At 39.6% G+C, this 15,056-nt stretch overlaps 2 protein-coding genes and 1 long non-coding RNA gene across 3 annotated transcripts; 1 reads left to right on the top strand and 2 right to left on the bottom strand.

The window, feature by feature from the left end:
• Window positions 1-765: 765 nt before the first annotated feature.
• LOC114251517 (uncharacterized) lies at window positions 766-8,025 on the bottom strand. Its single transcript, XM_089735682.1, has 6 exons — window positions 7,807-8,025; window positions 6,816-7,136; window positions 4,931-5,042; window positions 3,158-3,232; window positions 2,646-2,863; window positions 766-1,405 (listed from the first exon to the last, which is right to left on the bottom strand). Exons 1-6 carry the CDS (start codon window positions 8,014-8,016, stop codon window positions 1,136-1,138), a joined length of 1,206 nt encoding a protein of 401 aa, XP_089591808.1. The 5' UTR covers window positions 8,017-8,025; the 3' UTR covers window positions 766-1,135.
• LOC149500731 (uncharacterized) lies at window positions 1,485-2,323 on the bottom strand. Its single transcript, XM_089735684.1, has one exon. The coding sequence runs from the start codon at window positions 2,321-2,323 to the stop codon at window positions 1,583-1,585; it is 741 nt and encodes a 246-aa protein (XP_089591810.1). The 3' UTR covers window positions 1,485-1,582.
• Window positions 8,026-9,921: 1,896 nt separating the features above from the next.
• On the top strand, window positions 9,922-10,960 carry LOC149500732 (uncharacterized). The gene is made up of 2 exons (XR_016324761.1): window positions 9,922-10,161; window positions 10,719-10,960. It is a non-coding gene; the product is annotated as an uncharacterized LOC149500732 (long non-coding RNA).
• The last annotated feature ends 4,096 nt before the right edge of the window (window positions 10,961-15,056 follow it).

Raw genomic sequence — 15,056 nt, forward strand, 5'->3', positions numbered from 1 at the left:
AATTATTAAAACACTAGCTGACCCGGCAGACTTCGTAGTGCCTCAATCGATAAATAAAAGACCTAAACTATTGTATAAAATAAACTTAAAACAAACCAAAAGTAATCCGTCCGACGGGGGACACATCAAAGGAAAAACATAATTGTTATTTTCATTTAATTCCGAGCATTTTCATATCTATCTACCTTTTAAACCTTCTCTGGACTTAAAAGCCACAAAAAATTCAAAACCAAATTAGTCAAATCGGTCCAGCCGTTCTCGAGTTTTAGCGAGACTAACGAACAGCAATTCATTTATATATATATAGATTAAATAAATTAAATTAAATTAAAAGTAATCACACTCGAGTGTGGTCGGTTTTTTTTTCAAATTATTTTCCAGATAATTTAAGCCGTAAAAAGTCCAGCAAACACATATCAAATAATTAAATTTATCAACTATGTACATACAAACATTACATTTACGATTACATAAACTAAAATATAAGCCCAGTATAGTATTTTTACTGGTGGTAGGAAGGACCTCTTGTGAGTCCGCGCGGGTGGGTACCACCATCCTGCCTATTTCTGCCGTGAAGCAGTAATGCGTTTCGGTTTGAAGGGTGGGGCAGCCGTTGCAACTATACTTGAGACCTTAGAACTTGTATCTCAAGGTGGGTGGCGCATTTACGTTGTGGATGTCTATGGGCTCCAGTAACCACTTAACACCAGGTGGGCTGTGAACTCGTCCACCCATCTAAGCAATAAAAAAAAAAATTGACAATGTGCGGCGCGCGTCGTCACCCAGTCGTCACTCAACGGAGTCATTGTCGCTGGTTGGATCGATTTCCACGGTGAATTAATAACACCGTATAACAAAAATCAAACCCGCAAAAAAATAATTTGCGTTCCATCACCCTGCCTATTTCTGCCGTGAAACAGTAATGCGTTTCGGTTTGAAGGGTGGGTCACCGTTGTAACTATACTGAGAACTTAAAACTCATATCATAAGGTGGGTGGTAACATTTACTTTATAGATGTCTATGGGCTCCGGTAACCACTTAACACCAGGTGTTCCGTGAGCTTTCAAGGAATTTTTAACCTTTCTGTGTACTCGTGCAGTTACTTGCAATTTACCGACTTCATAATGGTACTAACTACAGATAAGCCAGCAGTAACAACAGAACAAAGCGACGAGCCGCGCCATCTGCACTGGTGCCCCTGGACATCATGAGAGTAATCACCTCTGGCAAGAATACTTCAGCAAACAGCACGTACGGCACCATGCCGGAGTCGAGGCTGTACGTCGCGGTGAAGACAAAGATGAAGAGGGTAGTCACCCAGCTCGGAGCCCAGCCCAGCTGTATTTGGGTGCCGAGCAGGATACAGCACAACCCGCTCAGTGTGGACGAGTGGATCATCAGCGGCTGGAATGAGGAAATACGGGTACAAAGCCGTCTTCAAGTCGCACAACTGGCCAGCAGCTTGAGCGCGTATTAATAATAATAATAATAATAATGTTTTTATTTCAAGTATCCATGACTCATATAAATTGTTAATAAGACTTAGACCTATGTTAGTAGTTATATTTACATCACAATGAATTACTGTGGTAACATCCCATGGGAGATGGCACCACAGCGACCCATGTATATACAGTCCAGCCTGCTTGCGATCATGCTCAGGATACTGTTGGAGCTGGCCCTCACTCTGTTTACCAGAGATGCACACCTCTTACGCATGGTAGCGTAAAAACAATCGATGTGCGCGTCTGCAAACATCCCTGATGCGCTACAAAAGCGGGGCAGCACCACCAGCACCCTAAACGCGTTATTGTATTGAACACGGAGAGCATTGTACGATCTTTGAGTATATCCAGCCCACAAGCTGCACGTGTAAAAGTTAGTACAGTAGGCCCTAAAGAGGGTGACCTTGACTTTAAGTGAACACCGTGCAAACCTGCGAGCTATCATGTTTGCTCTAACCGACAACGCTCTCCGCTCTCGTTCAATATCTTCATCATCTTTGAGATCAGGGGTCAACACATGGCCGAGATATTTAAATTTATAAACTCTTGTCAATGGCGTTCCGTTGAGTACTACGGGAGGTATTTTATTATGCGTCCCACCCCTGGTCTCAAAGACCATGATCTCCGACTTTTTACAGTTGTACACCAAACCGTGTGATTTGGCGTATCCCTCACACAAAGAAACAAGTTGCCTTAGGCCACAGATAGACGCGCTCAGCAGCACCATATCGTCTGCGTAGCTGATGTTGTTTACGCACACCCCGTCTATGAAACAACCAATCCTGGTCCTACTGAGCTCGCCGATCAGCTCGTTCATATACAGGTTGAAGAGCGTAGGCGAACTCAACCCGCCTTGTCTCACCCCGCACTCCAACCTATATGGAAGAGACAAAGCCCCAGCCCATCGCACATTGTTGATCTGGTTCCCATACCAAAACTTTAGAATGTTATTTATTTCCGTGGGTAGTTTAATATTTTCCAACTTTTTCCACAAGAGGTCATAGGAAACCAAATCAAACGCCTTGGACAGATCAAGAAAGCAGGCATAAACAGGTTATATTATACAACGGTCTGTAAGTACCACTCTGTCTGTATTAGATAAGTAAACTTAATATAACATTGTCAGACGATGTTCTTACTCGTCTTCCGGCGACCTCAGTCAAGTAGGCGGAGACCAGCCCGGTGAGGACTGTGACCACGGCGACCACCACGCTGCACAGAGTGGACGACACGGATGGGATCGCCGCAGAGAATAAGGGTCCCGCGTACACTTGTACCACCACCGATCCTTGGAATATTGACAGTGTCAATATCGTGACGCAGACGAACAGAGCTTTGCGCGTAGATCTTGATTTGTCTGTGAATTAAAACATTTGCACATTACATTTACATATACAATACATATTAAGGAAGATTTCTGTGCGTCTATGAGGAAAAGTTCACATTGACGGAAAGTAGTAAAGGTAACGCTAGTTAATGAAGAGCATAAGAATATAAATTATATTGGATATGTCTGTTCGTTTCTCCGGAAGTGCTGCGCGGACACACGTGTGGTGTTCACAGATCGCACACAAAACGTAACTTCTCAAATATTTATGCTGCAACAAACAACACGGTGCTGGATTGAACTATTCAATGAAATTTAACTCACTCAAGAACTGCATCACAGATAATTTTTGATGTTTTCTGTTGGCCGGATTCAGTTTTTGTTCCTCAGGAGTCACTTCTGAAAACAACAACATAAATGTACTAACATAATGAGACAGTAATGCAACAACAGTTCGGTGCCCTCGGCGAGTAGGGGATATCGTTACCGCTCTACAAAATTAAATACCTACCAAATTATGGAACACTCGCTTCTGCACTAAGAGACATGCTTTAAACACTTCAAAGTATAAAAAAAACTTTTTTTTATTTTAATTTTATTGCTTAGATGAGTGGACGAGCTCTCAGCCCACCTGCTTTTAAGTGGTTACTGGAGCCCATAGACATCTACAACGTAAATGCGCCACCCACCTTGATACAACGGCTGCCCCACCCTTCAAACCGAAATGCACTACTGCTTCACGGCAGAAATAGGCGGGGTGATGGCACCTACCCGCGCGGACTCACAAGTGGTCCTACCACCAGTAAAAAAACCTCTAGGCAGCAACATGCTCCTCTGCCACAGCCGCCAGACGAGAGCAGAACACTGCTGCCCTCCCCCCGGGACCACTACACGAAGAACAGTTCCACCTGAGTAAGTGAATGACTGCTCGGGTTGACATTTGCCAAGGAGACGTGTTGTATCAGTTCCCTCTCAACTGCTTCTCATAAAGATAATCCCGGACATATAGACTTTTTATATTGCTGTATAATTTGTTTATAGTTAATGTTGTGTGATGTTATGACAACTATACGAACTAGTATCGTTACGTAAGACTCCCTGCATTGTAAATACAGTGCAGAGCTTAGCGCTCTGTTACACAGTCTGACCATAAATATAAATCGTTACACGGAATACACTTTTTTTCCAACACGTTATACATTCGTCACTGCAGTGTGTTAGTTTATACATTTACTAAGCTTTAAAATATAAAGCACATTCAGAATAATCTCCATTGACCTTAATACGTTCCTTTAAGCGTTGTGACCAGTTACAGATTGGAATCCGCACTTTCTCCATGGTAAAATTCGCAAATACCAATCACATGGAATGTTCTAAGGACGCCGAGTGGTCGCTCGCTCGGCGCCTGGCGTGCTCTACAACAGACACCGGGTCATTACCCCTCGCTGGACCCTACTGACTAATCGAGAGGTTTCCGTAGAGGCTTGGCTGGCACCCTGGCACTGATCGGTGTCAAAAACCCTTGTGCCCCACCTCAGTACAGTCGGTGTCGGGACTCGGTTATCCGCATCAGCCAACTTCTCTCTAATATTAAAAAAATATTCAACAAAGGTTGGCGTAAAGTTGAGAAAACCTAATGATCTACCTACATATAATATAATGATATGGGATATTCTAAAAGTGGTTAAACAATAATAAAAGCCTTAATTGTGTTTTCTGTACAATATTAAGAAAACAACATTTAAAGCCTTTATTTTCCTCAAATTATTCACACAGTATTCTTGAATTAAATAAAACTGAACTCGTCTTTTTTCTCAACGACAGAGAGCTCAGTCAATCTATATAAAAAACTCCTTTTAAAAAAAAAACTAAATAGGTTTTATATAAAAAATACATAAAAAAGGTTTTTCTTTACATACATATATACTACATAACATAACAAAGACACGCCCCCAATGTAATATTATTGATTTTTATCAACTGTAACAGTATTTATGGCCAGACTGTGTATATTTATTTTCTTATTGCAAAGATGGGGGGGACAGTGGAAAGAACATATCGAATAGAAAACAAATATAACAACATAGATGTATTCACCTGCACAGTCCAAGTCAGGAGACAGTGATCTCTGTATGATGCTCAACTCTTCCAACACTTCTTTAGACTCTGGTTTTAGTCCTCTATAAAACGCCAACGACTTGGCTGCTTCCTACAATATTTACGATGTATTATTACGTACTTCCACAAATAACAATATGACAGAGTACCGACACCGACTCTACTGCCTGACCAGTGTTTACTGAACGAAACAGTTCCTCATTTTGCAGATATCCTTACGCGATGGTAATACATCAGATCAGAACAGTGTGGCCACCGTGTTACCACCGCTTGGGGTCGCTTACCACCACATAGTATATATCCACTTGATATACTCGAAGTACATACACCTATATAGTATGTCTATTGTATAAAAATTAAGTAAATTAATAAAGTGCTAAAACAGTCTTTTCATGGTTTAATTATCCTTATTTACATTTTTATTTTTTAAGGTTAATACTGGTGAACAAGCTTACTACCTAATTGGTATTAAGTGGTTACTGAAGCCTAAATATATTAAAAACGTACATAAATGCCACCATCCACCACGAAGCCTGAGTTGTAAGGTCTCAGTTTTAACAGTACAACGGCTGCCCCGACCTTCAAATCGAAACGCATTACTGCTTCACGGCAGAAATAGGCTGGTCGTACCTACCCGTGCGGACTCACAGCACGCCCTACCAACGACAAATTTTGATCATTAATATTTTCAATTTTCAACTGAGGCGTTTGAATATTAAAAAAGTGTTCGTAACAATAATATAATAAATATGTGGACCTTGCGGCAGGTGGTAGCGCGTGTAATGTGATCTATCTATTTTATTAAATAAGTACAAATAATACCGACAGTAATGATCCGGGTGACAGCTTTGATTTGTTGTGGTTTCGTTTGGCTGTTCAGCGCTTAATCCTTTAAGCTCTAAACTATTTGTTTCCAACAAAACCAGACTTCGTATTTTAATTAAAATAAACTATAGGCTATTGGAGTGGAATTTGTTATTGATAAATGTGAAAAGTTGTAAACTCTGAATGCTCACAAATTCACTATAGTGTAGCCTTTGAACCCTTATGTGAATCGGAGATATCTTGGTATGTTTGTAACTTTGGATATTGTGGAGGCGGAAACAAAGCGACCCTTGCGAGATCGGTTCTTCGGTCGCCTTATAAAGGTTTTAAAAAGTCCGTTATCAGACCGAAAGAAGATCCGAGCATTAAGTCATGAATGGCTGCCCAGATATCCATCATCCTTTTCAATGTCAAAACAGGAAGTAATATAAAAGCATTTGAAAAGAATCCGTGACGTTAAAGAACTCGACAAATAAGACGTCACCTTACGCATTAACCGGCCGCGTTAACATGGTCTTATTAAGCTGGACACTGGACATGCCGGAAGAGCCTCCGGTCTCTGGAGGAGTCGGTAATCACTGTGTATGCTCCAGCCGGTTTTAGAATCAACTTCTCTCCACGATTCGACAGCTGGCCTACACATGTGGATTTCCCAATTCCGTTGTGCCGTAGTACCAATACTAACCTCAACCGGTTCAGAAAAATCGTGCAGTGTCGCCCGCTTTGAGTAGTGTTGGTAGATACTCATAATGAGAATCTCATCCTCATCATTTTCGAACGGATATCGAAGAATATTATTTCCGTTTCGGCCTAGTTTAGCTCCTGAAGGCAAGATTATGGTAGGCAGCGACTTGGCTCTGCCCCTGGCATTGCTGACGTCCATGAGCGACGGTGACCACTTACCATCAGGTGGGCCGTATGCTCGTCTGCCTACAAAGGCAATAAAAAATAAAAAGAGCCTGCTTTTTTACCGTCGGTCCACAAGCGTCGAAGCTGGCACGCAATTATTAATTATACACATACTATGTAGAATACTCACCTCGTTTAATCCCTTAGCCATCAGACAAACCGGAGTTTCCTTTAGGACGGTAATGAAGAGTGTACTAACTACTGCCATGGTCAGACACGTGTACACCATGGGGTAGTAGTTCATGTAGCCGCCCATCAGGTACGAGACCAACATGCCCACGCCGTAGAACACCATGGAGCAAGAGGTCATCGTCCCTCGAATCGAAGTCTGACATATCTCAGAGATGTAGACTGGAACTACTAGGAACACGGAGCCGCTGAGGCCGCTCAAGAAAATGGCAGACAGAACCACTTCTACCCGGTTGGACAAGGAAATCATTGACCACGATATCTACAAAATGACAACATAACTTATGTAGTAGTCGTTCCCGAAAATGAAGAGGAGGTAATGTATTGCGAACTTTTTTTTTTGTTGATGCTAATCTACAAGTAAGTAGTTGTTGAAAACTCATTAAGCTTATCGAACGTCGCTCAAACTCTTTGTTCGTAAAGGATTGCGAACTCCTCGATAACCAATACGCCACTTTAGTATTCAATGTAGCCAGTTCGTAGAAAAACGTAAGCATTGCCCCGATTTGATACTGATACTGTCTACGTCCCGAAGACTACTCTATTTCATACACTCTACATCCCGACGACTACTGTATTTTGCCCCCCGGCCTAGATTTTAGCACTAATAAAAACCCCCATAGGGTACTTTGCGTCGACCTCGTATCATGAAATCCGACAAGAGGTAAGATACTTACAGCTTCTTAGCTCTTACATCTTAGGTCTTAAAAGTAAAGTTGTATGATTATAAATTATCTATCTTAGATAAAGATCTATCTTAAAATCTATATCTATAAAAATAGGTACCTACATCTTTATAATTACAGATTTACGTTTATGATTGGTAGAAAATATCGGGAAAGAATTCAAACTAACAATTGTGGTTAAAACCGGTTCAGAAGTAGTTTCCTTTTTATTTTTTTATCCTGACTCTACTAAAAAATGTAACTTACCACACCTATAACTCCTATGAGCAAGGATATGTTCTTCCTACCGAGTCGGTCAAGCATCATACCAGTAAAGGGCGTGCTGATGAGAGCGCCCAGAGAGGACAGGCTGCCTAGCATGTTCGCCTCGGCCTCCGTCAAGGGGCGATGCAGCGGTGTGTTGTCGGACTGGAAGAGTGTCAGCGTAGAGGATGGCCACATGAACATCGCAGCCATGTTTACGCAGACGCAGCATACTGTCAAAACGAACAGCGACATTTTCTTTTTTGTGTGTAAAGTAATTTCATGAACGTGTTTGTGGCCCACCTGGTGTTTTTTTTATTGCTTAGGTGGTTGGACGAGCTGACAGTCCACCTGGCGTTAAGTGGTTACTGGAGTCCATAGACATCTACGACCTAAATGCGCCCCCCACCTTGAGATAAAAGTTTTAAGGTCTCAAGTATAGTTACAACGCCTGCCCCACCCTTCAAATCGAAACGCATTACTGCTTCACGGCAGAAATAGGCAGGGTGGTGGTACCTACCCGCGCGGACTCACAAGAGGTCCTACTACCAGTAATTACGCAAATTATAATTTTGCGGGTTTCACGATGTTATTCCCTCATCGTGGAAGTTAGTCGTGATTCGTGAACATTTGTTGAGTACGTATTTTATTAGAAAAATTGGTACCCGCCTGGGATGCGCATCGGTGCATCGCTCAATACGAATGCACCGGTCGTCTTATCCTTTAGGCCACGACGACTTCAGAAAGTGTAAAGGTGTAATGGTGTAAGGAAGGTGTAAAGTGGTTATTGGAGCCTATAGACACCACATCGTGAATGCCGCTAGCCATCTTGAGACATAAGGCCTGAGTCTCACTTGTGTTGTACAATGGCTGTCCGACTCTGTATACCCGAATATATAGGTATAAGAGCAGGATGGTGGTTCCTGCCTGTGCGGACTTACATTACGCCCCACCACCAGTGTATATGCATGTATAGCGATCAGAGAACGCAGCCCCTCCCTTTGACGAGCAGCGCGGTAAGAGATGGAGTGGCTCTAGTCTGCGCCGACGCCTCACGGTCAAGGCATTTACACGTACTATGTATATTATCGCTGAATTATTTCCTTAAAAAAAAACATTTGGTTGCGCTCGAGAATGTCCAGGTGATTTTTTTATTGAAACTTTGTTACCCTCTTATTTGATTACGTCACACACAAATCATTACATTATTGAAATTCATAATTTTCAGCATGTAATCAACTCAATATGCTTTAATCTGACGCGCTCGAGTTTTCTAACTTCGAAGTTATAAGATGACTGTTATTCACAAACGTTCGACAGGGATAAAACACTAAAACGAACACTAACTCACAATATATAAGATGGACACATGGACTTGAAGTGAAACTTACTCAACGCCGTGCTACCCGCCTGGACCCATACACCCATTATAGCCAGCCCACTGTAAAACGAACGATGCTCGACTCGACCCGACTCGACTAGATATTGTTGTTTTTCAAAAGTAACACTGAAGGCGATGGATGTGTCGAACTAATTAAACTAACTCCAAAGAAAATAACTGCTCATTATCTGAGGGGTAATAATGATATAAAACCAGGCAAATATAAATGTCGTAGGCGTATTCTTACGTAAGGATTAGAATACCGGCGTCGCACTTATGTACCTATCATCTAGATGTAATTTTTATTGTTTGTAAATACTTCGTATGCTCGCGGGAGGACAATTATTCTATGAAATAACAATGTCGTTGTATTTACATGCCCGCGTGTAGCTGAACATTATAATTTTTCACACATTGTGTCTCTACCTAAATCCCCGGGATAGTAATTTTAAGTGCAGTTCGTCCACTGTGTCAAGACGTTGTTTCGTCGTGAGCTTGTTATTTTGTATGTTAGTGGAAACGAAATGTCATGATTAAATTTTCAGAATCACACGTGAACCTGTAGGTTACATGTGATTCTGACATTACATTACATTGTAATGTAAACCTAATTACGGTGTGCGGTCGGGGGATGCGACTAGGGCGGGATGATTTATTACGAAATAATAGTAATTCTGATAATGTTTTATATTCGAAGTTTGTGGGATTTCTCTTCCATATCACTCCCGATGATTGCAGATTGATAGCACCACGGAATAGATAAATAAGGTTGGAATGGTAATGTAGGCGGGGCAAGCGTGCCACAGTTATGATAGAACAAACATAACTCGACCGATTCTTTCATTCACCGCGTTTAGTGCGCTTCGGACTACTTGGCGAACAGATCTCCGCTTTATAGTGCCGTGTTGTGCAATTATAACTTGTAAAACAAAAAATCAGACCTCAAGTATAGAGCGAGGAGGTATATCTTTCGATCGGTAAGTCGAAATTACCATTTAATTACAATATTATTTGTCTAAAACATAAAAATATACTGAGCATTATGAAATTCCAAACATTAACAATATTATTGCAGCAAGTTATAAATAGCATACATTGCGCGATGTGTACTCGCCCAATGAACGCAATGACCAAGTCAGCTTCCAATGTACTACATGCATTGCGTTCTCTACACTTCAATCTTTGAAATTTCGGCCTTTGCCCTGATTGGCCGTGCAGTTTGTCGATAGTGAGGTGACCATGTGGTGAAATAAAATCATCGACAGAATTCTCGACTATATTTACATTTGACATGGATAATTTTTGCATTATTTTATATTTAATTAATGATACCTAGTATATTCTTAGTGAGACGTATTTTGAGTAAAATAAATATGTATTATCATTATTGGATTATTATCATTGAATTAAAGTGAAGGTATAATATAAAGGGACATGTAGACCTCTAATTTACGGGTATTTACTATATTGTCTAAGACGTATTAAAATCTAAGTAAAATGCTATTTGACTTATGCAGTAAATTAAAAATTTTAGGTTTCCTAAAGAACCTAACGCCAGGGAACAATGGATTGACGTGACAGGTAGAGGAAACTGGAGACAAATACGAGTACTATTTGCTCTAAACATTTTACTGAAAATGATTTTATCATAAAAAAAATCAGAATACACTTAGTTTTGAAAAATTCATTCGCAATTAATAGCAAGCGCCAACTGCTTAACAAATACGTTTTATTCCAGCGACAGTGACTATTTGTAATTAATAAAAGTAAAATAGTTTTTTTTTCCAATATTTATTTCATGTTTCATTTTCTCCATTCATTCATCAGATAATTTATCGATAAAGAATATCGATTTTATCAAGCACTAGCGTGTATGAACATTTTTATTGCCTTTTTGCGTGTGTGAGTGTGTATGCCTACGGGTGTTTTGTGCTAGTTTGCGAACGAATATCTGTCCTGAGATTTATGTGTGGGTGTTTTTGTTGTGTGCGAAATACTTGTAATCACAGTGTGTATGTGTAGAAATTAAAATAGTGGGGATGAAGCGGCGACACTGGTTCTAATACAAAATTAGAGCAAAGGCCTTTCCAACCTTATTTATCTATTCCATGGATAGCACGCATATAGAACGAGCGCCTTATATGATAACAGTCTGAAGATTCCACAGAATTCAAGAGTAATACTTCCCTCCAAAAACCCGTCTGCGGTGGACGCTGGTGTCTCATCCAACTTCTTGTACTGCACCTTTTATTTTGATGTGGAGTAGGTACTGCTAGTAGGACATGGGTCGGTGATCTAAACGGCGAAAGGACCGTTAATACTACGACCTCGTATGTGAAGCTAGATTCAATCAATTTACAAAGCAGGGTCTCTGTGAGCCAGGGAAACATGCGTATTAGGTCTGTCAATTTCTACATACAGCTTATAGCTTATAGTCGGTATATAGCATTTCCTATATTAGATTATAAATACAGCCATCATATTTACATTAGTAAAGTCGCGCAGTCTCATAATACGTAGTATACGACACGCAAAGCCTTCTAATTCGGTTTTATCTCTTGCGTCATTTTAGTCATAGCCTTACTCTGAGCACACATTACGGGGTTACAACTTAATTATTTAATTTGTAGAATGAATCCCAAGTGTTCATTTAAATAAAGTTATTAATAAAAGTGCTAACAAGAACATTGTGAAAATCACAAATGAATTCGTTTAGTGGGACGCGTGTTGGTGCCGGCGCGGCGGTGGCATCCAGTACAACCATCCACCGACAGGACTCACTAAGCGGAGGTACGACATTGTCTCCCAGCAGTAGCGTGAGCGGCTGTCCCTCGCAATGGTACGAATACGCAACTGAAGAATTAGTCGGAGAATTGTGATTGTATTATGAGCCTAATAAACAAATAAATCAGCACCAAAATTATTATAATGAAGTACCATTGTAATAATTTTTATTATAAATATTATACATTAGCAGACTTCGTAGTGCCTTAATCGAAAAATAAAACACCTAAACTTTTGTATAAAATAAACTTAAAACAAAGTTTACGAAGTCGTCGTGGCCTAAAGGATAAGACGTTCGGTGCATTCGTATATAGAGATGCAACGGTGTTCGAATCTCGCAGGCGGTACCAATTTTTCTAATGAAATACGTAGGTGCATAACAATTGTTCACGATTGACTTCTACGGTGAAGGAATAACATCGTGTAATAAAAACCAAACCCGCAAAATTATAATTTGCGTAATTACTGGTGGTAGGACCTCTTGTGAGTCCGCGCGGGTAGGTACCACCACCCCACCTATTTCTGCCGTGAAGCAGTAATGCGTTTCGGCTTGAAGGGCGGGGCAGCCGTTGTAACTATACTTGAGAACTTATATCTCAAGGTGGGTGGCGCATTTACGTCGTAGATGTCTATGGGCTCCAGTAACCACTTAACATCAGGTGGGCTGTGAGCTCGTCCACCCATCTAAGCAATAAAAAAAAAGGAATCCGTCCGACGGGGGACACATCAGAGGAAAAACAAAATTGTTATTTTTATTTAATTCCGAATATTTTCATATTTATCTTTTAAATCAAAATCAAATCAAAAAAAAAATTATTCAACATAAATGAAAGTACATACTTGTTGAACGTCAAAAAAAACTACCGCCAATTCACAAGAACTAGCCTCCGTCCTGAGAAGAATTGGCAAGAAACTCAGCGGGCATGTCTTTTTTTTTTTTTACATATGAAATTATTATTTTTTTATTTTTTAATATTAGATTTTTTTTAAATATGAATTTTTTACAATGAGTAATATAACGTAACAATTACTACAATAATGAAATGCCTGGAGCGAGCAACTCATTCCCACTTTGTGCAATCTTCTAGATAATCATTGACTTTATAGTAAGCTTTATTGCACAGATGTTCTTTAATAGTTTTCTTAAACCTATGTATATGTAGGTTACTCTCATCTACCTTTTAAACCTTCTCTGGACTTCCACAATTAATTTAAAACCAAAATTAGCCAAATCCGTTCTCGAGTTTTAGAGAGACTAACGAACAGCAATTCATTTATATATATATATATAGATTAAGTTTGTTAGTGCAATGTCCATTTTTTCCTCTGTCTATTCGCTATAGCCTAAGAGGCTATTCCGGCCACGTGCGGACGGGCAGGTGAGCTCACGGGCTCAACCTTAGAGAATTTGCTAACACTAGCCCTAGCAAGAGCAATGCTTCGCAGAATCTACCACCGGATGGCAAACCAACGTAGGTATAACGTTAATGTAAAGACTGAGCATTAGCTGGGAGGGAGCGTAGCCTTGCGGAACTCTGGCCGAGATTTGTCGCAGCAGACAGTGAGTTCCCTCGACACCGAAGCGCAATATCTATAAACTATAATACATTACTTGAGCTATTAACCGATGGTCACAACTTGACAACCAGTGCAACAATATGAGCCACATATTAGCGACCACAACAAAGCATTATCCAAGAACTATATAATCATCATCCGCATGTATAATATTTTTGAATGAGTCCAAAATTAATTTAAGTTAAACAATATTATGTACTGCTGAACTGTGTAAAGTAACAGCTAAAGTCCTATTTCCTCCTCTGTATGTCAACTGACTTTTGTTTTTATAGTTTTTACGTGCTTTATGGGACTTTTTAGCGGGAACGCGAGGAGTGAAGTTGTGTGATTTGTTATTTTTGTCTATTTAGTGTTTCGTCAGGTTTAAATGTGTAATAACGGTGGTTTATTAACTATTTAGTATCTGTGAAAGTGCACATATGTGGGAAAATAAAACAAAGCCGCTGGACGTAACTTCTCGGGATCCTACAGAAAGTTCACTGAAAAAGTCTCAGTAAATGACCACTGTTTTGCTAAGATTATATTCATCCCATATCATCTCATCTCATTTCATTTCATGTTATCATTTTACATAAAAATAAGAATATAAATTAAAATAAGACATGACCTAAAGGTCTCAGTTACCAGGACATAAAATCCCTTAAAAAAAACGTGCTTTAGGGTAACAACTATTTTTATTGGAGATAGCTTTTTCTTCAATCGTCAATAACAAAAATAAAGAGAAAATATTATACATAAAAATAATCTAAGTCGTAATTGTTTAATTAAACTAGTTTTTGGAATTCGATTTGGAGTGGTCGTTCACTAGCACCTCAAGATTTAGATTAATTTTATGTAATAAGGACATTTTCTCTTTTGTTTTGTTTTTGATATTTTATTCTGCGGGAATTCGAACACCGGTGCATCGCTAGATACGAATGCACCGGACGTCTTATCCTTTAGGCCACGACGACATCATATTAAATTATAATTATATATATTTCCATATTAAATTTTCTAATGATTTCCTAATGTAATGGCGTTTGACATAATATTAACAGAATGCGTGCTGCAAATATCGTAAAAGAGGGTGTAAAAAAACTGAATATTGTTTAAAACAAATGTTTCGTTCGGAATTATATTGATACAATATAAAATATTTCACTGCCGTGAAGCAGTAATGCGTTTCGGTTTGAAGGGTGGAGCAGCCGTTATAACTATACTGAAATCTTAGAACTTATATGTCAAGGTGGGTAGTGCATTTACGTTGTAGATGTCCATAGGCTCCAGTAACCACTTAACACCAGGTGGGCTGTGAGCTCGTCCACCCACCCAAGCAATAAAAAAATAAAAAAAATATAAATGCATAAGAGGATGTAAAAACTGAATTTTAAGGTTTACAACAAATCGTTGTTATTGGACCAATGAACGTTGTGTGTGTGTGTTCAAATAACGTTATTTACTTTTATTAATATAGGTAATGTATTTTACAAGTAATTAAATAAAACTATTAAAATTAACTGTCATGCGT

Source organism: Bombyx mandarina, chromosome 20, assembly GCF_030267445.1.
Source record: "Bombyx mandarina strain Sakado chromosome 20, ASM3026744v2".
Taxonomy (NCBI): Eukaryota; Metazoa; Arthropoda; class Insecta; order Lepidoptera; family Bombycidae; genus Bombyx; species Bombyx mandarina.

Excerpts from the sequence above, each read along its gene's own strand:
- LOC149500731 (XM_089735684.1), bottom strand. The coding sequence starts at position 2,323 with ATGAACGAGCTGATCGGCGAGCTCAGTAGGACCAGGATTGGTTGTTTC.
- LOC114251517 (XM_089735682.1), bottom strand. The coding sequence starts at position 8,016 with ATGGCTGCGATGTTCATGTGGCCATCCTCTACGCTGACACTCTTCCAG. Across the intron at positions 7,137-7,806 it reads TCATAGGAGTTATAGGTGTG|ATATCGTGGTCAATGATTTC; the intron begins GTAAGTTACATT and ends GTCATTTTGTAG. Across the intron at positions 5,043-6,815 it reads TGGCTAAGGGATTAAACGAG|GAAGCAGCCAAGTCGTTGGC; the intron begins GTGAGTATTCTA and ends TAAATATTGTAG.